The sequence below is a fragment of the Cyrtonyx montezumae genome, unplaced genomic scaffold, assembly GCF_038088225.1.
Source record: "Cyrtonyx montezumae isolate F1298 unplaced genomic scaffold, pur_monq_1.0 scaffold_3, whole genome shotgun sequence".
Taxonomy (NCBI): Eukaryota; Metazoa; Chordata; class Aves; order Galliformes; family Odontophoridae; genus Cyrtonyx; species Cyrtonyx montezumae.
The window spans coordinates 39,478,920-39,501,604 of NW_027072034.1; the positions used below are offsets into that span (position 1 = coordinate 39,478,920).

At 34.6% G+C, this 22,685-nt stretch overlaps 1 protein-coding gene across 3 annotated transcripts in view; it reads right to left on the minus strand.

Annotated features, from left to right (window-relative positions):
• The window catches only part of NLGN4X (neuroligin 4 X-linked), a 109,214-nt gene that overhangs the window by 2,837 nt on the left and 83,692 nt on the right, over positions 1 to 22,685 (minus strand). For all 3 annotated transcript variants that reach the window (XM_065741296.1, XM_065741297.1, XM_065741298.1), the window contains 2 exons: positions 9,014 to 9,199; positions 5,971 to 6,760 (listed from right to left, as the gene is read on the minus strand). In XM_065741296.1, coding sequence (XP_065597368.1) covers positions 5,971 to 6,760; positions 9,014 to 9,199 — 976 coding nt within the window. The remainder of the gene's footprint in view (positions 1 to 5,970; positions 6,761 to 9,013; positions 9,200 to 22,685) is intronic.

The following is a 22,685-nucleotide window of genomic DNA, read 5'->3' on the forward strand; positions in this document are numbered from 1 at the left end:
ATTTTCTGTGCATTGCTCTGAAAACTTTCCATTCTCCTTTCCATTCCCACATGCATTAGTTTATTTCTGGTGAAAATGATTCTAATGTTTTCCTTTTCTTCCAATATACCATTATGGATGTTATGGGACTATGAAAAAGTACCGTTACAGATTTTAAAGCATTTCTTTTTTTCATTTCTGTTTCCAAAAGCTCATGAACATGACTGCGGAATTTTAGTGTTCCTTTGCTGTTCCTTAACTGTCCTTAAAACAGACTGATAATTTATCTTTAATGTTATGATTCTTATATTCTTCTATTTATCTGAAATAGTTTTTCCTTTTTCTTTTTGAGTAAAAGAAATATTTCATGTTCTACATAATTTTAGTACTTTGTTTTGTTTATGTTTATGGGTTTGGTTTTTTTTTCATATTACACATATTATTAAGTATTTCCCATTTCAATAGGATATAACCTAAGAGTTCAAGAATAGTAGCTATTTTTTATTTTTATTTTTATGAATTCTGTACATTCTGAAAAAAATATGTTAGTAATTATTAATTGTGGCTAAAGCTAGACAAAAAATATCCTTTTCCAAGTACCGAGGCATTTGATTTTAATATGCTGATACTTTGAGGGTTTCTAACATTCATTTAAGAAGGAAATGAAAGTATTTCTTCTATTTTCAAAAAGCACACAGGGATTTGGCAAAGGCAAAAGGGAAGATATTGGCCCAGAACAATGTGTCTGCCACAGTGCATTTGGGCTCAACACATAAACTCTAAAACAAACAAAAAATCAACACGATTATTAAAATGCAAAGCATTTTTCTTTCAGAAACTCAAAATCCTGGAAGAATTACAGCAAAAAAATCCCCTTTGTGTTCTCTTCTCTTGCTGTTCTGATTCACAACAGACTCTCAGACTCACAGACTTTGGAAACAATCCTACATAAGATGTAAATTAAACTAGCTCATGTAAATGAGTTGTACTTCATACACAGTGGAGGAGATTAAGAAATTGAGTAGTCCAGCTAACTTCACTTTGTTCCTAATCCCTTCCCTCTTCTCCTTAAAGAGGAAGGAAAAATCCAGAAGCCACTGACGGTAAAAGGAAGTTTATCAAAATGGAAATAACCAAAATGTTTAGACATTTTTTTTAATGTCCCTATACAAATAACAGCAGATTATTTTAGCAAGTAACTTTCTGAAATTAACGTTCTTCTAGAAATTAACATTCCTCTAGAAACAGCCTATGAATATATAAATATTAACCTTCCTTTCCTTTCTTGCTCTTCTGTTTGGTACCTCCATGTCTCATTTCAAACCCTATTAAGAATACTGATTTATACTGTCCCTCCTTCAAACTCAAGAGAGAAAATTACAGATATATGATGCTAGTCTTACATATTAGGATTTGTTTACATGGCCATGTGTAAGCATGAAACTCCCCAATAAAACAAAGAACAGAAAAAAAAGGCAGTCAGTCCTAAACGCAAGTCATTGTCTGAGTATCAAAACCGTATTGTTGGCATCAACTCTAGGGTTAATCAATAACTGAGTAGATGGTCTAAATACTGTGTATCCGAATTTGGAGGATAGGTAGCTAAATATTTTTTTCATAAGAAAATGAAATGACTAAATATAGTTCTGGATAAAGTATCTGATGCATGATAACTTACCAAAATCATCCTGTAGGTAGAAATAAGAAAATTTTACTTTGTTCCTCCTTTTATGCTCTCTGGAGATATTTCATTAAATCATAAGCTTAAAAATTATGACATGGTGAGTCATTTCCTGGAGATGCTGAACAATTTATCTTATTATAGATATTTTTCCAGTATTGTGGATAGACATGAAATACAGATGTACAAAGCCTGGTCCAAAAGTAAAGTCTCCAATTATATCATACTGACTTAAAATATCAGTAGTAGATGATGGTGGCATGGCAGCAGAGGTTACACCTTTACAACAGTATCTCATTCCATTTTTTTGCTGTGTGACAGATGGTAGTAGAGGGACAGCGTGACAAAAATGTTTTGTGACATGGTGTGTCATTGAATTCCTGAATGCAGAAAAAATAGCACCCACAGACACTCATCAATGCTTACTGAATGTTTCTGGAGACCAAACAGTGAATGTGAACACAGTGAGGTGGAAGGTGGTATATTTCAGCATCAGTGATAGAGGTGTGAAAGGCAAGCCATATTCCAGATGGCCAAGCACAGCTGTTGCACCACAAAACGAACAGTGTCTCAATCAGCTCCTCACACTACTCATAGTGGTGACTATGTTGAAAAAAGAGTGCTTTTTGTAGCTAAGAATTTGCTAGTGTTATTGCATTCTTTGCATCTGCTGCAGTTTCCATGGAAATAAATAGGAGGCATTACTTCTGGAGTGACCTATATAGATACTATCTTTTCTCCTATCCAATTATCTGTTTGAAAATATTTTGACCTGCTACATTAACTACAACATTTGTCTTTCTTCTTTGTAGCCTCTCACATCACTTTGGTGTTTCTGGACTCTCATGTGGCTCCAGTGTGTACTTACAGAACAAAAGGAGATAGAATATCTTCCTTTAAAAACACTCTAATTATGATGATAAAAGTATAATCTGAATATTTTTCAGTTATATACTTCCTCACATAACAAATCTCATAGTGCATAGCTTGGTTTCCAATCTCACTGGTTGATAGGAAGTAATATTTTGTTAGGATTTTGTTTGTTTTTCTGCATTTATCCTATTGCTAGAATAAAAATAATGGTTACCATTGTTCTTTTTTTCCCTCTAATTATTTGTTTTCATAATTTATGTAGATCAGATTAAACATACTCTACCCCCTAAAGTGTTCCCATTGTAAAATTCATGAACTTGTCTTTCAATATATATACGACAATCTTTCTTGTCTTATCTTACATTTTTTTATTAACATGCAAAGCTATCTGATTTCACCTATCACTTTCTTTTCCCCACTTTCAACCTGCACTGCTTTGCTAAGTTTAACATGTTGCAGTTTATTGTCATTAAATTCTCACCTTATGGGCTACAAATATACATTCAAAGCATTGTTTTTTTTCTCAAGTGCTATGAAGTAAATTTGTCTGCAATGAATGCTGGCTGAAGAGTAGCACATATTCCTGTTCACAAGAAGAATTAGTAGGTGACCTGTAGGGCAAATGAGGGAACTGTATTTCATATCAGTAGTAATGGCACCAGAAGAATATTGAGAAATGTTAGGAAATTTTCTCTTATCCAGAATTCCAAAAAGCATGTCGAAATGCCATTTTTCTATTATGTAATTTTGCAAGGCTTAACCATTTGTCACCATAATGGAGCTGTTACATTAATGCGTTTCATTTTTTGTGCCATATTTTCACTTCATTGGAGAGCAAAATGTCTTGATAGTTACACACTGGGTCTGCTTCCAAGCCACTGAAAGGCCTATTGATAATTCATTTTCCTTAAGCAATCTTCTCTAATACATATTAAAAAAAAAAAGACAAACAAAAAATTCTGTAGAGTTTCTTCACACTTTCCCTGATTTTTCAAGTTATTTCAATAGTAATACTGATGATGTCATTCCTCCCCGAAACACAGTCATGGTTTTGCCCATATCTCTTTCCCTCACTTTTTACCTGGTCCCACTTTTCCAATACTTCCAATCAGCTATGAGCTACTGAGAAAAGTAAAGCATAGGTATTCTGTTTCATCTGACCAACAGACTCACTACTGAAAACAGTTATTCCTTCAGAGAAAAACATCAAAAGAAAGGCAAGGTTCATAAAAGAGTTCACAGAGAATTGATTTGAAAATACATTTATTCTCTGTAAGTTTAATTACATCTTCCTTTAAAAAGCCAAACTGAATATATATCCTTAATAACTCACTTAGTATTTTGCTTCAGAATCAGTGACAGCAAAATAATTCAGGAGTATTCCTCTGAATTACAATTAAGGATTTGTTCTTTAGGCCTATATCTTTCCCATCAGAGACCTTAGAAGAAATGGATAAGCTAGGGCAAAAATGCAAAGTACTGTAGCTATTCAAAAGAGGGTAATTTAAGAAACCCAGTAAATGTCTCTGAGAACATAGTTTCATATCTGCTTAGTGAAACTGCAAATCCTTCACAAGAATGTCACTTACAGAGTATCCATGACATCTCCTCACATCATCCATGCTCCCTCTGCTGATTTATCTGTGAGGAGTGTAACATGGCCCAAACAGAACATTTGTGCATATAAAATTGCAATTTCTGTTAGGATAGTACTACTGACAGCGGGCTGAAGCTTTAATGGAGCTCCCACATATAATTTACACATAGTGGAATCAAAAGCCACATTCACGTAAGTTCTATATCCTAAATCTAGTTTCTCATACCTGCTCTGTAACAAATTACTTCCCCATTTCTAAACCAAGGTAGAAGCAAGGTTTTGAAAAGGCTAAGACATGGGTTCATAACTGGGTGATGCTAAGTGTAGCTTGCTGAAATTGGCCTTCAAGTAGACACAGCTGCAAACTGCTTGCAACTGTGAGTAATAGTGGCAGTTGGGGCTGAAAGAAACTTCTTAAAAATTGTTTAGATGGAACTTATTGTACAAGAAACAATCATAAAGAAATTGCAACAGTGAGAATGTGGAGATCTCTGTAATAATTCCTGTCATGTACATTTGCAAGGAGCTGATGTCCTCTATGCACATGTGACACTTAATCTATTCAAAAACAGAATCATGGTAAAATACTTTTTTGAACATGTACTACAGTCAAATTGGGTATTATTCGTCCATAAACTAAGCTTTCACAGGTTTTTCTGTGCCCCAGTTATCCAATTGATGTCTTATTGATTCCAAATACATCTAAATATTTCATAGTTCATTTGCTCTTGCTGCAGTGCTATGGCATTTCTATATTCAAAGGCACCTGCTTGTCTAAAAGGAAATACAACAAGTTTTCTTTCGCTTTGTAAAGTGACCTGAAATATTTGAGTGTTTCTTACTCAATTAATGCTCAAGGTTTTTGTTATGACTGCAAAATGTCTCTGCCTTGAATATCATCTGGATATGATAAAGAATGTTAAGAGCCATATGTTTCACAATGGGCATCTCTGAGTTTTTCTTATAATGCTGCATACTCCTCACTGCACTGCAGTAAAGCTGCTGTTTCCAGAGTCCAGTCCTGCCATTAAGCATTCATTGGAAAGATTTACAGCACCATTGTGCTGTAAGTGTCTTTGTTCAGTACTGGAGACTCAAGGTTAACAAAAAAGCCCTTGCTGTTCAAGTAGAATGCCACAATAATATTTAGAGGAATGCTGTAGAAAACAGGCAAAAAATTATTAATAGCACTCTCAGATTAAGCTGCTTTGAGTTTTTTCCTCGATGCCTAAAATTCTTTGTCCACAAGATATTGATGTCTTGTTTCGTAAGCAGAATTAATTTGAATTTTTAACCTTCTCAAAGCAAAATTTATATCTCAGTCTTTTCTTCATGCCAGTCCACTATTCACTGTGGTCATTATAGCCTACAGAGGGAAAAAAATCTTTCCAGTGCCTGCCTTTCTGACGCACTTTTTCTCTGAGCTTCCATTCCTATGAAGGTCACTAAAAAAGAAAACAACTTCCTTACTTTTCTAAGACATAAGTGCTATCTGCCTGACAGTTCTTTCCTCTGGTAGAATACATTTCCTCTGATTTTTCAGTATCTTAGTGAACTGCTTTTTCTCTAAGAAAGGCTTTTTCTTAATAATTGCCCTATTTTTGAATCAAAAAATAGTGCATTATTCTTTTCACTGAGCTACTGAAAGAAAATAGTTTGCGGGAACACACTAATTAAAAATCTATTAAATATGAATAAGCCCCAGTTACATAGTGCCTCACACATACTAAATAGTGCTATAATCATATGCCACAATAAGGGCTTGGAGCCGCTACTATGGAAATTTGACTATTTTAAGAGTGTGTTATCAACAAGAAGGAATGCTAGAGGTCAAACTTACCCAGTTTTGGCAAAGTTTGTCCAGTATGTCATAACTACTGCACTGAGCATGACATCATTCTTGGAAAAGTTGCAGTTGAACAATTCTGTTGGGCCAATCATGGGAATGCCGAACACATAAGGGACTTCATCACCATGAGCTGAATCAGCCCAGCTTGGTTTCATTTCACTTTGGCAGTGGTGATAAAATGCATAGAAATATGTTGGAGATCCATACTGGGCATGCAGGTCAGCAGTGGCAACAGCAGGAGCAACCCACTGGTGGTCAGTAAAAAGAGCTACCAGGGTCTTTCGTCTTGTTTCAGGGTTTTCCTTGTCTGCCCAGTCTGTGTACATGAATTTAATGGTCTCTCGGAGCGTATCTTTTCCTTCTGGATACCCATATAGATTGTCCACAAAATTGGAGACAGAAAAGTCAAAATCATTGGGAGAAACACCGTCTTCATTGTCTACAATGCCATCCACAAATTTTAAACCTTCCCCTTGATTCACGCCCAGCATTATATCATAGTTAAGGAATTCGCCTTGTTCCATGAGAATCTGAGGGTCATCTGGAATCACATCTCCATCTATCACAGGCCCAAAGGCAATGTGGTACGTGGCTGGAGTGATGGTCTGTTGAATGAGTTCTTTGTAGTTCTTATTACGAAGGCATTCAACCAAATCAGTGGTATCCAGCATGTCGCAGCCGACTTTATCTGCCAATATCCGAGTGTACTTGGCAGGCTGGTAGTTCACTGCCCAGCTGGACAGGGCTGTTCCACTCTGTATGATTGCCTTTTGGAACAAACCTGCAGGTGCAAATTGTTTAAATGAAAATCAAATTATATTAAATATAAAATAAAATTAAAAGCAGCTTTCACTAAGCAAAGAATACTTTTGACTAAAGAGCGCATATTTCTATATTTCAGTTCAGTTTGTATATAATTTTCCCACTACTTTCTTTTTATAGTGTCTGTAATAGGCTATTAATTTAAATCTCTCTTGGTGCTCACATACAGAAAGAACTAAGGTTTCAGATTATTGTTTCAGGAACAAAACTTATGCTTGTACTGCAGTTTTCTTTTTCTTTAATCAAAGTCCCCTGATTTTAGCACAGTGGTAGTTCTATAATTTTTTCTTTAAAGGAGTGGCAGCTACAAGCAATCATATCCTCTTTGCCTCTCATAAATTCACTCTTCAGTAGTTTAAAGGTCAAATGAAAATTACACACTCATTTCTTTCATAGAAGCCATGCATCATATAATACAAAAAAAAAATCTGCTCTGCTAAAATCAATTTAATAAGCTTGAGCCCTCTCCTCTGACATCACTTTTCATTACCACCTTAAATTATATATAGAGAAACATAAAGAGTATACATAGTTACATATATATATAATGTATGTATGTAATACTAATGTTTGTATGTAGTGTAAGTACTATATGGCAAATTAAAATATGTTTGTATGCTTTGGAAGAATACAAGGCAAAAATGAATCATTCCTTATGATTGTATTAGATGTATTAATATACAGAGAAAAGAGAGACTAAGACTGAAGAGCTTGTGGCAATAAAGCACTGAAAAGCAACCAGAGCTTACTGGAAGATCTGCCCCACCTCATTTTTCCTGGTAAAATCAGTAAAAAGACTTATTTTATGCTTAAATTAAAATGCTTGGGCCTCTTCTACACAAGATTTCTATAGTCAGACTCTTGAAATACCAAAGACAGAAAGAGATACAAAAGCATTTGAAGACCTTGAAGCATTCACAGGGAAAAAAGACTGCGACTGATTAACCTTTGTGATGATAACTTACTGCACATGTCACAAAATTTCAGTGATGTCATTGGTTAGGCTTTCCATTGTTCCGTCTGCTTGTTTTTGGCACGGCTTACTGAACTCACTGCATGCTACTGTGTCACTACCCTGAATTGTCAGGAATAATTAACTGTATGTAATTCCAAATAGAATCTGTATACCAGCAGCCCTTCTACAGTGGCATGCTAGAGCTGAGCCTCCTTCCACTTATTTCTGTATAATAGGAGTAGCACGGAGTTATGAATACAATAGTTATTTGGTTGTACTGGGCTTTTTTGAAAAGGTTATCAGTTCTGGAAGGACAGCACTGTGGGAGGGACCCACGTGGAGCAGGGACTGAGTGTGGCCGTGGAGAGGAGGCAAAGATGAAGCATTATGAACTGACTACAGTCTCCATCCTCATTCCCCTGTGCTGCTCAGGAGGAGAAGGCAGAAGAGGAAGAGTGAGGCAAAAGTGTTTTTTGTTCGTTTTTAGTTTCTCACTGCTCTAGTCTGTTATTAGCAAAATACAATAAATTGCATTAGACTACTTATTCCAAGTCCATACGGCCTGAGATGGTAACTGGTGAGTGACCTCCCCACCCTTATCTCAAAACATATGCCTTTTTCATTACATCTTCTCCGTCTTCCTTTGAGTGGTGCAGTGGAGCATAGCTTGCTACCAGTATGAAACCACATTTTTTTTTGCTTCGTTGGCAATGCTGGTGTTACTAATGGGTATCTATGAAGGTTGCACTGAAAATAATCCCTCCAATTTTATCATATTAGCATTACTTTCAGAGCATAGTATGTATATAGTACTAATTCTATACATTCTTTGCATTTGGCTGTTTTTTTGTTTGTTTTTGTTTCTTGTTTGTTTGTTTTGGAGGGTAGAAATTCTGCTAAAATCTTAAAAACTCTGTGTAGGATCACACAATAACTGCAGGGAGTTATATAAATTTTTTAGCATGTTTGAGCTATGTTGTAATCAAGTAAGGAAATCATCTAAATGCATGTTGAGAGGGTAGACAAGAGTGTTTATGTTGCCTAATACTAATCTAAAACAATCAATAGTGGGTATTTTGCAAAAATTACAGAAGTAGTATAATTCAGTCTACTTGATATGGCCATTTATATATATATATATATATATATATATATATATACACATTCTGGTTTTTTTGTTTGTTTGTTTACAAAAGATTACAAAAGAATCATTTTTCCATTGTTGCAGTCAATTTGCTTTGTTCAGAAGAACCTTACCTTCTGAATAGTGAGAGAGTGTCAGAAGACTGACACAGGAAGCTCCTGCCCCAGATCCAAAGATAGTAACTCTTTTTGGATCTCCTCCAAAAGATCCAATATTTTCTTCAATCCAACGCAAAGCTTGGATTTGGTCAAGCAATCCATAATTGCCTTTTGCAGCTTGGTCCCCAGTACTTAAAAAACCTATAAGGCAAAAAGGGATAATTTTAGTTCACCAGACACAGAGATAGCTGCAGGATATCCACACATTCACAACACGTCCTCTTACATTTTCAGCTTCTGGCCTATTTTTTCCCCCTTTTTTTAAAGGTTATGGTCTTAGTTAAATAGCTCCAGTGCAGGCAGTAGATAATGTTCTGTATGCTGTTAGATTTTGATTTGTTTTGCCCTACTGCAAATGTTTTCTTTGTGCAAAATCATCATTTTTTTTCTGAATAACATTTTATCAGTAAACATATACAGATTGAAGATATTAAACGATTGATAGCTATATGTGATTAAGTTATAAAAGCTTAGGAAATTGTTTTTGGGTAAAGACAACACACAGGAGTAAATTATATGCCATATCTTACAAAAAGAGCAATGCTCCCTAACGCTTTCATATAAATGCTTCTTAATCTGGACCAGCATTTTCCTGACCTACATAGCTATACTTTTGATAAGGATGGACAAGCTCGGAAATAGAAAAGAATGAAGAGAATAGTAAAAGGAACAGGAAACAATGACAAAAATTCACACTGAAATTTTTCAATGGGTATTTATTAGAAAGATAGCAAGTAAACTGTGAGCAATTCAGCTGTTAGTAGCTAGATTTTATCTGAACTAATCAGGTTTTGTTTCTTTCCTTGGAAAGTGCAGGAAATACTGTGCTGCTATTTCTTGTTCCTGTATTGCAGTTATCAGATTTTAGAAACAAAGAACAACACATTTGCTGCCTGCCTTGTTACTTAGAACAAAATGACCAAGAGACTAGAACCAAGATTAATTTATTTTTCTAAAACCAACTAATGTGAAACATTAGCCACACTGCCTATCGTTCACAGTCCAGACCTTGTGTTACATCACAATTACCACATCAAGTCATGTACTTACAATTACACTCTTTAACTCCCACAGACCTTTCACTGTCAGACAACTGGAAGCCAGTAGCCTATAAGAAATACCTTACATCAAATGGATGTTATCAGATGGACATTACTGATTTAGGTTCCACTGACATTTACATGTCTAGTCAAAACAAGGGGCTCACTCATGAGTGTTTACAAGCTATTATTTCAGAAAATTAGCTAGAAGGAGGCCTCGGGACTCAGGAGATCTACAGTCCTGGATCAGTTTGAAGTGAGATTCACCCTTTAGCCACTTCATACTGTCATGACAGTGCCTTCTGGTCTGTCAGGGAAGGAGTCTCAAGACCCCAAGATGAAAAGTCCATGTGGTACATACAAATATTGGTAAAGGGGAACAGACTTCTTTGTACTGTAGTTATTTTTCAGTGCCAGGAAGGAAGGAAGTTCACAAAATATGAGTAATTAAATGACTGAAAACGGAGGAAGTGGAAAAGAAGGTGAAATAAAAAGAGGAAGAAATCATATGTGTTGAACATGCATAGATGTATTTCCATAATGTTTTCTATGGTAAAATTTCTACAGTGTGATACAAATCCAGCCTCAATATTTAAAAGCAATTCCACACACAGGACAAAACTCTAAATCTGTAACATCATATAGACTACATTATGGTGACACAAATTTCTACTTGTAAGATTAGCCACGAATGAATGAAAAAAGAAATCAGAATTAATTAGCAATTTTAATAGATATTTAATGTCAATAAATGTTTCATTTGTTCTTTATTTTTTTGCAAAACAATTTACACAATTACTGCAATATGAATCATAACCTTATTGCTACATAGCATTTGATATGGCTTTCTTATAAAAGGCAACAACAAAAATTTATAATAGTGAGAAGCAAAGGAGGTAGAAGTGATTGAACATCTTTCTCTCCCATATGAAAGAGGAAAAAGAAGCAAACAAATTATTAATCTATAATAGTGTGTTTTGTTTTTTTTTCTTTTAACAATAGTCTTCTTTTTCACATGCCTTTATTATCTTTTTAAGACTGTCAAAGAAAGAATAACCCACTTGTTTACTTAAATTTTCTATAACATTCCATAATTAAGCTTTTATTCAATCAGAACTATGACCTCCCTGGGAGAAAGTGGCTGTTGTAACCTTTAAAGAAGCATAGTAATTAATATTCAGAGCCTAAACACATTTCAGCTCTTCTAGCAGTATCAAGATAAAGCTGGTTGATCTTTGTGATTTTGAATTCTTTCCAAATGTGCTAAATAGTGACTGAGTAAAACTGCAGTCAATGCAGATATGTTGTTAGACAACTTAAGACCTTTGTTTGTTCAACATTTCTCTGCTGATTCTCTTAATTTCAAGAACAATTTTTCTTTATTTAAAAACTAAGTGTCAAGGTTAAGTGCCAGCCCCACCTGACAAAAATTGAATGCTAAGTCTGTCTTTTCTTGATGAGGATATATTTTCTTTCATGTACTGCAAATTGGATCAAAATATTTTTTCAAAGCCATTGCAGGAATTTCAGGCAAGGAGTAACTATTTGCCCAGATTTTTATTTTTATTATTTTCCCACAGCCACTATGAAAATCTCAGAACACTTTATTTGTGTGTTATTCCAATGTCCTGAACAAACAGGAATGAAGATTTACTTTGAGATTATAATATATACCTTGTAAGCATATGTTTTTAAGTGTAGTAAGAATATTTCCCATTTTTCTGTATGGTACTATATATAGGATATTTTGTGAAGTAAAAATCCATGAATTAGGGCTTTAGTAGAATATGGAAGCCCTTCTCTCTATCCTAATGCAACAAAGAAAGAATGTTCTGAATATAGACAATAAATAACTTTTTTTTATTTTCCACATAATGAAGTAGAAACACATTGGCTGTAATATTCAGTTTTTGACTTTATAAACCTGTTTTCCTTTAAATAATGATACAATTATCTGCATGGATCTCCTGCCACAAAATGCCATGTACAACAACAGCTGAGAAAGAGGAATGTGAGAGCACAACACATGTGTGAGTGAAACATCCCAAACATTTTTATGGGACATTTGTTCCAAAATGATGAACAATGCCAGAGGGCAAGATCACCATCAGCTGAACTGAGCAGCAATCAGGGATTAAGAGTCTTTGGAAACAAAGAACAACTAGTCTGGAGAGAATTACAAAATAGACATGAAAATTTGTAAAGTTACAGCAAGTGCAGAAGTTAGTGATGATGCTGAAGTTTTCTGTGGAAATGATCTGAATTATAATGCAAGCATGAGCAAAATGATAGACTTTCAAAATAACAGACTTTCAGTCACATAATTTTCATTTGCAAGGAGAAAGCTAATGTGCAGCCACATTTCAGCAATTGATCTTGTCCAGATATATGAACACTTCTGTAAAATATTTTGTTTACAATAAATATGACATTGGAACTTAATTTCTAAAGTTATTCTAAAATTCTGGCAATAAATTTTTCAAACTGAAAGTTACACAATGATTTACGGACATAGATTAGTGTTTGAAGACAGCATGAGTATGTCAAGAAGAAACAATCAAAACTGACATCTTCATGCCTTGTAGAACTCAGATCAAATAAAGTAAGAAAGGATGTATAGATTACTATTAACTTTAGGTATCTAAAAGCTTTGTGGCTAATCTAATATTTTTAGTATTATCCTGACAGATACTTTGGAAAAAAATTCCAACAAAACACTCTCCAAAAACAGCTTCTGATTTTTACACACTTGAATTGAATGGGTAAAATTCCTATAAAGGTAATTTTCTAAACAAGCAGACAGCTGTAGATGATCAGCTTTCACAGAGACCAGCATTTTAGGCAAGTTTAGGTTAAATCAGCCCTATGCAGAGAATGAAGTTAATTCTAGTGCTGGTAGCTCCTGTAGTTCAGGACAGCCTGGCAAAAGGGAAGACTCTGTTCTGCCTTCTAATACTTGATGTCTCCTCAAACTTCATTGCATTCCTGGATTTAAGCATCAGAAATATTAATTTGTTTCCATTTGAGGACATACTAATAACATTGCTGTCACTTGCTCTGAAGTAACTAGGCTTGCTATTGCCATGAATACAACATTCACTTTAAAAGAAAACAGAAAAAAACAAACTTAGGTAAGATAAAGAAAGAATACCGTGAGTTATACCCTGAGAGCTTTAGAGATACATGTCATCTCCAAAATAATCAAAATCCTGCAGCAATTAGCATTTATTTATTCCTATGAACCAATTTCTCATGATTCTAAGTCATTCCAAAAATAAAGCATTATGACAACTTTCCTTTGCTATTTCCCAAGCAGCATTACCCAGGATTATACAATTGCAGGGAAAGTCCATTCTTCATCTTTGTATTTGGTCCTTGGACCTAATCCATATCAAGTCAATTTGATGACTGGATGAAAGCCTAAATTTTGACCATGACTATTGACTATTTTGACTGTTCCTCCATTGTGTTTTTTTTCTTTTTCTTTTTCTTTCTGAAAATCTGAAAGATTTCTGAATCTTTCCTTTCATCTCCTTTCTTCTTCTTTTCCTTTCATCTCCTTTCTTCTTCTTTTCCTTTCATCTCCTTTCTTCTTCTTTTCTTTTCTTTTCTTTTCTTTTCTTTTCTTTTCTTTTCTTTTCTTTTCTTTTCTTTTCTTTTCTTTTCTTTTCTTTTCTTTTCTTTTCTTTTCTTTTCTTTTCTTTCTTTTCTTCTCTTTTCCTTTTCTTTTCTTTTCTTTTCTTTTCTTTTCTTTTTTTCTTTTCTTTTCTTCTCTTTTCTTTCTTTTCTTTCTTTTCTTTTCTTTTCTTTTCTTTTCTTTTCTTTTCTTTTCTTTTCTTTTCTTTTCTTTTCTTTTCTTTTCTTTTCTTTTCTTTTCTTTTCTCTTCTCTTCTCTTCTCTTCTCTTCTCTTCTCTTCTCTTCTCTTCTCTTCTCTTCTCTTCTCTTCTCTTCTCTTCTCTTCTCTTTTCTTTTCTTTTCTTTTCTTTTCTTTTCTTTTCTTTTCTTTTCTTTTCTTTTCTTTTCTTTTCTTTTCTTTTCTTTTCTTTTCTTTTTCCCTTCCCTTCCCTTCCCTTCCCTTCCCTTCCCTTCCCTTCCCTTCCCTTCCCTTCCCTTCCCTTCCCTTCCCTTCCCTTCCCTTCCCTTCCCTTCCCTTCCCTTCCCTTCCCTTCCCTTCCCTTCCCTTCCCTTTTTTTCATGCAAGGCATGGAACAGGACACTAGACACTGAGCTGCTCTTCTGTATTTAAAATTTTTTCTCTTCTCTTACTCATCCCTTAAACATTAGTCAGCAGTGACATTTGAATTTCAGTGTCAACACCAGCTGCAAAGGAAAGCTTCTATAACAAAGGAATTTATGAAGAGAGTAATTTGCCTGCTCTAAATGAGGAGCAGCACAACGGTAACAAATATCAAGAACACTTGTACAATGACATTTTTCAAATAAAGTAAATATTACTCCATGTCTTTTACTTTTTCAGTTGCCAGGATGCTATGGAAGACTATATGTTAGAAAGCTAAGAGAACGTTAAGGAAGCTAGTAAAAATAGAAGATCGTCCTGTACTGATTTTGTGCAGGCACTTTGTGCAACAGAACAACTTTTTTTTTTTCCTCAAGGATCAGTGTTTTGCACTACTCTATTAACTCTTAGGACAGAGTTTTGTGTTATAAATTTGTACTCCAATGATCAGTATAAAATCTCACAGTGAGAATAGACAGGATTGATCTGGTGCGTGAAGGCCTTGTTTTCTTTCTGTTTCAATGTGCTATCAAAAGTGACAGCTGCAATTCAGTACTGGTAAATGACACCAGCCTTTTAAGATGTAAAGGAAATCACATATCAGAAAGCTAACCAGTTTATTTGACTTCTACCTCACTTGATAGATAATAATATAAAAATGAAAGTTTAAACTTCATTCTGTCACACAATTTAGTAGCTAATAAAATGAATGTTACAAGTGCATCTTAAAATGAGACAGTGTTTAAGCAAATAAATATTTTTCCCCTTTTGCACTTCACGTATTTTCTTAAAACCAAAAAATTCAATTTCTGAGCTGATTTTGCCCTTACATAGAAGCTAACGCCAAACTCAACAAGATACATTGAACAGCCAATATACCATAGTGAGAAATTAATCACCAGGAAACATACAAAATAAGTTAGCACACTTTGATCTATTTTTCTAATTCTTTCTAAACCTCTGTTACAGTTTCTTTTTAAATTTCTTCTGCTTCCCTGAACTGTGTATCCTGCTCCAATTTGCTTATCTCACAAAAATTTTCAAAAGGAAGGTTAATTTGCATTACACCTGATCACAAATATGACATAAGAAATATAAATAAGATAGAAGAGACTACACTTTGAAGCATATCTTTTTCATTTTCATCTATTTCATTTGTGAAATGCCAGAAGAGGGTATTTTGTAAGCAAAGCACAAATGACAAACATAAAGCAAAGTCCTACTTTCTAATATCTTCTTTTTTTTTTTTCTTAAGTACACATTACATTTATCAATGTTAAAGTGCACCTGCTGAATGTAAATGTTAAAATCTTCAAACTCAAACTGAAATCCATTGGGATTTAAATCATTTTATTAACTTAAACCATAACTAGTTTGGGAAGTCCCTGAGATACAAATAGTCCAAAGCTAAAGAACTATTAGAGGGAATTGTTATATGTGTTTGTTACTCTTCCCCATACCTCCCCAACAGAGTTCAGAGGCAGGATGCTTTACTAGGTGTAAGAGACATTCAGCAGCACTGTCAGTTAGATATGGCTTGCTCCTCTAAAGTAGAGGTCACAGAAATAAATTTCTGTCTGCTAAGGGTACTCATCCTACCTAGCCCAGATAAGACTCATTTGAATTTTGCTCCAGATATGATGAGTAAAGAGATGAGTAAAGAGAAAATTGACATGAAAACAAGACATTTTCCTTTTTCCATATGAGATTGTGCTAATACATAAGGAATAGCAATGTCATTTCTTCCAAATTATGGATTCCAAACAATGGATTCTTCCAAATTAGTTATATCATAAATACAAAACAATTAACACATGTATATAGTACCAAAAAAAAACCCAAAACAACAACAACAAAAAAAAGTTGAGAGTACTGAAATAAAAAGTGTGTTATTTATAATTCATAAGAAAAATCTAGATTTAAATACATTAAAGTCATCTTAAAATATCCTGAATTGCACACGATTATAAGAACATTTAAGGAAAAAAGAACAAGAAAAGACAATGGAATACATATTAGCAAGACTTAAAATCTGATTTTATATATGTTTATAAGCAGTGAAAATCTTCTTAGGGACCATAAATTTATCAGTCTACTACAGAGGTCAACAAGTTTCCTTCAGTTAAGCTATTATTAAATTTCCACCATATAATATTCTTAATGAATCCAATTGAAATTTCTACATGACATCATTTTTAAATCCCATGCACAGTGTAAAATGCTCTGAAATTATTGCGCAATGAGATTAGGCCAATTCATGTTATCTGAAGTAGTAGAGATTGAAGCTATACTTAACATTCAGTTCTGTTGTCTTTTTTCATGGTGAGCAGCACATAACTCCATAAGAAACGTCACTAAAAAAGCTTTTGATAACTATTCTGAATGTAGATTTTTTTAAGGTGTTAAATAAAGATGAGAGCAACAAACACTGCAGAATGCACTCATTGATCTGTTATCTTCTCATTTACTATTTGTCCAAATGGTCACAGATTAAACTTGCCATTACGTAAAATACAATCAATATCACAGTAGATTCACTGAACTGTAAACAGTTTATATATTAAAAATGTGATAAATAAAAAGTAGCAAGTTAAGTTCAATCTGTTGCTCTAAGAATGCCAATGTTGGGGAAGAAAAAAGAAAAAAAAGAAAAAAAGTAATGTGGAAAACCAGTCACTTAACTACGGAAATGCACTCTGAGTATAGAAAATGAATGAGAATCCCTGACCAGCTTCTTTTTTAGTTGCCCTTCACCAGCACAGCATAGGGGGAAAATACAAAGAAAATACAAAGAACTAAACCAAGATGATGAAGATAATTTAATAGATGATGGAAAGAGGAAAACACTGCTAAAACAAAGGACATTCTGCAACACTTCCCACAGGCAGATTGGTGCCTAGACATTCTCAAAACAAAAGCTACTTTGGAAGCCAAACTCACCCCTTCTCTCTCCAGTTTTATTGCTGCTCGTGGAGTTTTATGTATGGAAAATAACACTGAATGCAAATTTCAATCAAGTTTTCTCTGTGTTACTCTACAAGCCTTTTTCCCAAGCCTTTTACCCCAAGCCTTCTGACTGCAGGGAAAAGGGTGGGAAAAATAGAAAAGCCTCACTGCTTGTGTAAACACTGTTCTGCTGCAGCCAAAACACTGGTGTGCTGTCAAAACCATAAAATTAAAACGCAGCAACATAATTTAACTCACCCTAGTCAAAAACAGTTATGGCAGAAATCTCCATTTCAAAGGCATCTGTTTGCTTTTTAGAAACTTCAGAACTTTTATATCAGTAAGAGTTGAATTTTTCTTGATGTGGAATGTTGTAAACTTTTACACCATCAGAACACCAACACATAATTCCAAATTAACACTTCAGTGTTAAAAATAAGCAAGGACGTTGCAACATTTTAATATTAACAAACACTTATTATGAGAAACTGATTACATTTTACTTCTTTATTGGGAAAAAAAAATATGTTCTTGACTTACTTATTTCTCTTGCATGCCATTATAAAGTATATTGTCAGTAGTCTATGATTTACACAGTATGCTGTCCTGAAAGCTTGTGCTACATGTAGTAGGATTTTCTGAGTAATTAGACAAATCAGCCCTGTTGATAATATTTGACTAGAATTAGTAGTGTCCTTAATACTCTGAAAAATACTTAACTCCCTGACAACACATGTAGGAAGGGACTGGGGAGAAATGAACCTTTCCACTTGCTAGTCTGACACTGAGTAATCACTAACAAAACCTTTAATAAAAATCCTGGGAGCCAAAAATAAAGTTGAAAAGTGAGATTAATATTAAAAATCTTTTTATACTACACACTGTGCATATCTTGTTAAAATGATTAATAAGTGTACTGTACAGTTCCCTTCGAGATAGGTATAGAACAAATGGTTTCCAACCAGCGTAAATGATTCATAACTTTTTATCTTCATCACTATTTTTTTTTTGTACTTATGTGCTCCTTAAAAATGAAATTTCTAAGATACCCTGCAGCATCTAAGATGTCTGCTACGGAACACAGTAAATGAAACCAGACAAGGTGTTCCCTTTAAACAAAAATTTGATATATTATATCAGCAAACTAAATAGAAATGTATTAATTCTTATTTATTTTTTCTGCTGGAGAATACTGGAATATTCTAAAACTGAATTTCCTTTGACATCAGTTTTTAATAAATTCCTGGGGTGAGAGGGGAGTATATTCATTTATATATACACATTCTGGTCTTCAAGTTTTTTTTTCCTTAAAATGCTTGATAAAATGGTTAAAGATGCTTTGCATTTACCATAGGTAAAAGGGACTGCAGAGGTAGTGGTCTCTATTTCTGTGGCTACCAACATGGTTGTATTCAAGGATATTACATTTGGGTGTTCTTGATTTTTACAAGAATGGTTAGTGTGTAAGTATGTCTCAGATGTCTGTATCACAAAGTTAGACTGTGTGCTACCTCTCTGATTTTGCAGCTGTAGGTAGGTAAACTAGGGTATGGTAATGCTTAAACTACATCCCTTTGTTGCAGAACAGGACCTCAAGGTAACATCCCAATGTCTGAAGACACAGATGAGAGCAACACAGCCAGCATCCCTCAAACGACTCCTATACGTTGATGTGGGAACTTTGCTCGTTCAGTGCTATACCAAGCAGCCTTGGAAATGGATAAAATTATATTTTTATAAAGATAAGAAGTGTTCATGCACTTCTGTCCCCATATACCATCAAAAATAGAGCTTTAGAAGACTTCAATCAGACCAGCTAATGTTTCAGGAGTTACATAAAGAGGTTTCTAGAAATTCTAGCAATATACTCAATATATACACTGTGACTTCTGATGATAGGAAAAAAATCCTACATGCAAATCTACTTTCTTTATTTCTTCTTTTTTTTTTCAAAAAAAGCTTTTGTAAAAAGTATCTTTTCTAAATCTTAGATAACAAAGTGCACAGAATATATTAGAATAGATTGTCTCAGACTGGTTTTCACATCATGAATACCTTGTGAGAAATAAATGGATATAAAAATTGTGCCTGAACATTCAGGGTTCTAACAAAGTGAACAAAATCAATGCTATTACACACTGGTATGTTCTGAATTAGTATTTCTAAGTATGTGTTCACCAAGACTGCATAATCATTATGTGCTACAATTGCTCTTCTTCAGAAGGAAAAAAAAAAAAGAGATAAAAATACACATCACTTCCAAAGCCACAGTAATCCAATCATATGCACACAGAGTTGGGAAGTATAGTTTGACAATACTAGAGTATTCCTAGAAAAACAACAAATGAAATGTCTATAACTGTTATGTAATTATCTGTCAAACAATATTAATTGCAAGTAAAAAATTGCACTCGCATTCATCAACTTGAAAAAAAAAAACAAAAAGAAAAGAAAAGAAACTGGAAGATAGACCTCAGGTCAGACATAGCAACTTGTTGAATTTAAGCATATTAATCAGCAGAGAAAAAGAAACTAATGAGGTTTCCCTTAGTAACTGTGAGTGAAGAGTCTGGCACTGAGTTCCCTCCTCAGGAAATTTGAAGTGGGATGTACAGAAGTCCTAATTTTCAGCAGTGCTCCTGGGGGGCCTAAGTTATTCTGACAAAGGTTCTTTGTCGTAGCTGACAGACAAAGTCCCTGGACTAGAAAAAGGGAAACATTACATCCATTAAAATAAATAAATAATAAAAATAAAAATCAAGGAGAAAAGACCTGGGGAGCTAAACATCAGGGAGTTTAGACTGTGCGACTGGAAAGATCATGGAGTGGATCCTCCCAGAAACTATTTCAAGGCACATGCATGAACTGAGACAGTCTGCATGACTTCAAAAAGGGCAGATCATGCCTGACCAATCTGGTGACCTTTTATGATGGAGTGCTGGCATCAGTGGACACAGGAAGGGCAAAAGATATCATCCACCTGGACTTCTGCAAGGCCTCTGACATGGTCCCACACCGCGTCCTTACATCTAAATTGGTGATACACAGATTCACTCAGAGGATAAAGAACTGCTGGACAGTCAGAGCCAGAGGATTGTGATAAACCAATCTGTGGCCAGGTGGAGGTAGGTAATGAGTGGTGTCCCCCAGGGGTCTGTTTTGGAACTAGTGGTCTTTATAAATTAGACAAATAAATAAGGGTATTGTGTGCACCTTCAGCAAGTTTGCGGATGACAGCATGCTGGATGTTTCAGTTGACACAGTAAAGGAAGGTATGCTATCCAGAAGGACCTGGACAGGCTTGAGAAACGGGCCCAGGAAACCCTAAGGAAGTTCAAGAAGTCCAAAGGCAAAGTCTTGTTATATTTACAGACTGGGAAAAAGACTCACTGAGAGCAGCCTGTGGAGAAGGTCTTAGGGGTCCTGATAGACGAAAAGCTGGACATGAGCCAGTAGCCTGCACTCACAGCCCAGAAGGTCAACAACATCCTGGGATGCATCAGAAAAGGGGTGGTCACAAGAGAGAGGGAGGTCATTGTCCCTCTCTACTCTTAGCTTGTGAGGTCCCACCTGAGAGTAACTGCAAGCAGGTCTGGGGTCCCCAGCACAGGAAGGATGCAAGTCTGTGAGGGCAAGTTCAGAGGAAGGCCACAAAGATGATCAGAGGGCTGAAGCACTTCTATGAAGGCAGGCTGAAGGAGCTGGGCTTTTTTTTTTTTTTTTTGCCTGGAGAAGGCTGCAAGATCTTACCATGTCCTTCCAGTACTTCAATTAGCTTATAATCAAGAGGGAGAATAACTTTTTAAATAGCCTGATAGTTATGGGACAAGGGGGGATGGCATTAAACTAAAAGGGGAAATTTAGATCAGATGTTAGGGAGAGATTCTTTACTCAGAAGGTGGTGAGGCACTGGTCTATGTTTCCCATGGAAACTCTAGATGCCCTATCCTTGGAGATAAAGTTAAGGACGGATTGAACAGGGCTCTGGGCAACAGGATCTAGTCAGTGATATAGTAGTTTGCAACCCTGTGCATGGTAGGGGGTTGGAACTAGATATATTTTAGATCCCTTTCAATCCAAGTCATTCTATGATTCCATGATAACAACATGGTATGAACAAATCAGTGGCAACAAGAAGTTGCTTTTAATAAATTTTTTCAAAAATTTTCAGTACAGTTCTATTAAATTTGGAAAGTCAAGATCAGTCTTGCCCTATCACATTATCATAACAGGTCAAATATTTTTGTTATTTTTCCACAAGTCTTGACTCATGTATGCAATGACTGAGAATAAAAATATATTCTTCATTGAGGTTTGCAGCTCTTCAAATAAAGTATAAGGATTTCACATGACATTCAGTTAGGCTTATTTTAAATCATACTGTATAGAAGCATATCATAAATATATAATCAATCATAAAATGCATATATAACTATAATAATAAAAAGAGAACAGGAAATAATTGTTGACTGCTCTATAACACTTTCTCTTGAAGGGAAATTGGCTTACACATTGTTGCACTAAGAGTACTTTTATCTTTATATTAGATTATTCATATCTTTTATGTTTTTATGGTTTTATGTTTATTAAAGTTGTAGTAATAGGTGAGACAGAGTTCAACATTAAAAATCAGGTGAAATATCATGTAAATATAGGGTATTTTAATATAGAAGTCACCTCTTGGTAGATGAGTTCATGCTACATTTATCATCATATTCATAGTTATCACAGAAACATCCTTAAGTTTTACATAACATCTTCCTAATAGAATTTCTCTGTGCCCTAGGGAGGAATTGGATTTTCAGTGATTACATTCATAATTTAGAAAAGGAAATGCCAATTAGATTTGTTTAATTTAATTTTCCAGGTAATGTGGGATTTTCACCACTAGCATATTTGTACTTGTACTTTTTTCTTGTTGTTAAAGGAATTTAGTTCATTATGCAAAGAGTTTGGCTTGTGCAACTCCCTTGCACTAGCTGTGCTTAATTCTCTAAGATTAAAAATTTTTTTGGAGAATTGAATTTTTAATATATACTTTATTGCAATAAAACATTATAAGGGCTAACAACAAGCAACTTTTAGTTTCAATAATCTTTTCAATGAAACTCAGAATAAGCCAGTTTATTCAGTGTGGTGGTTTTAGTTATTACAATGATTGTATTTATGTATCCATCTACTGATTTAGGTGATACAACGTGAGAAAGACAGAACTGCCTGAATAAAGAAGTTAAACCAGAAGTGGCTCCAGTATGCATTTTGGCATTTCTAGATATCTCCAAATAAATAATTCCAAACGTTCCTTCTTTTTCCCTCAATACACATTCAGTTTTGTTGATGTCTGTGAGACAACTGGAAATTATTTAGTGAAATGCACATTGCTGTTGTATATAAAACAGCAAA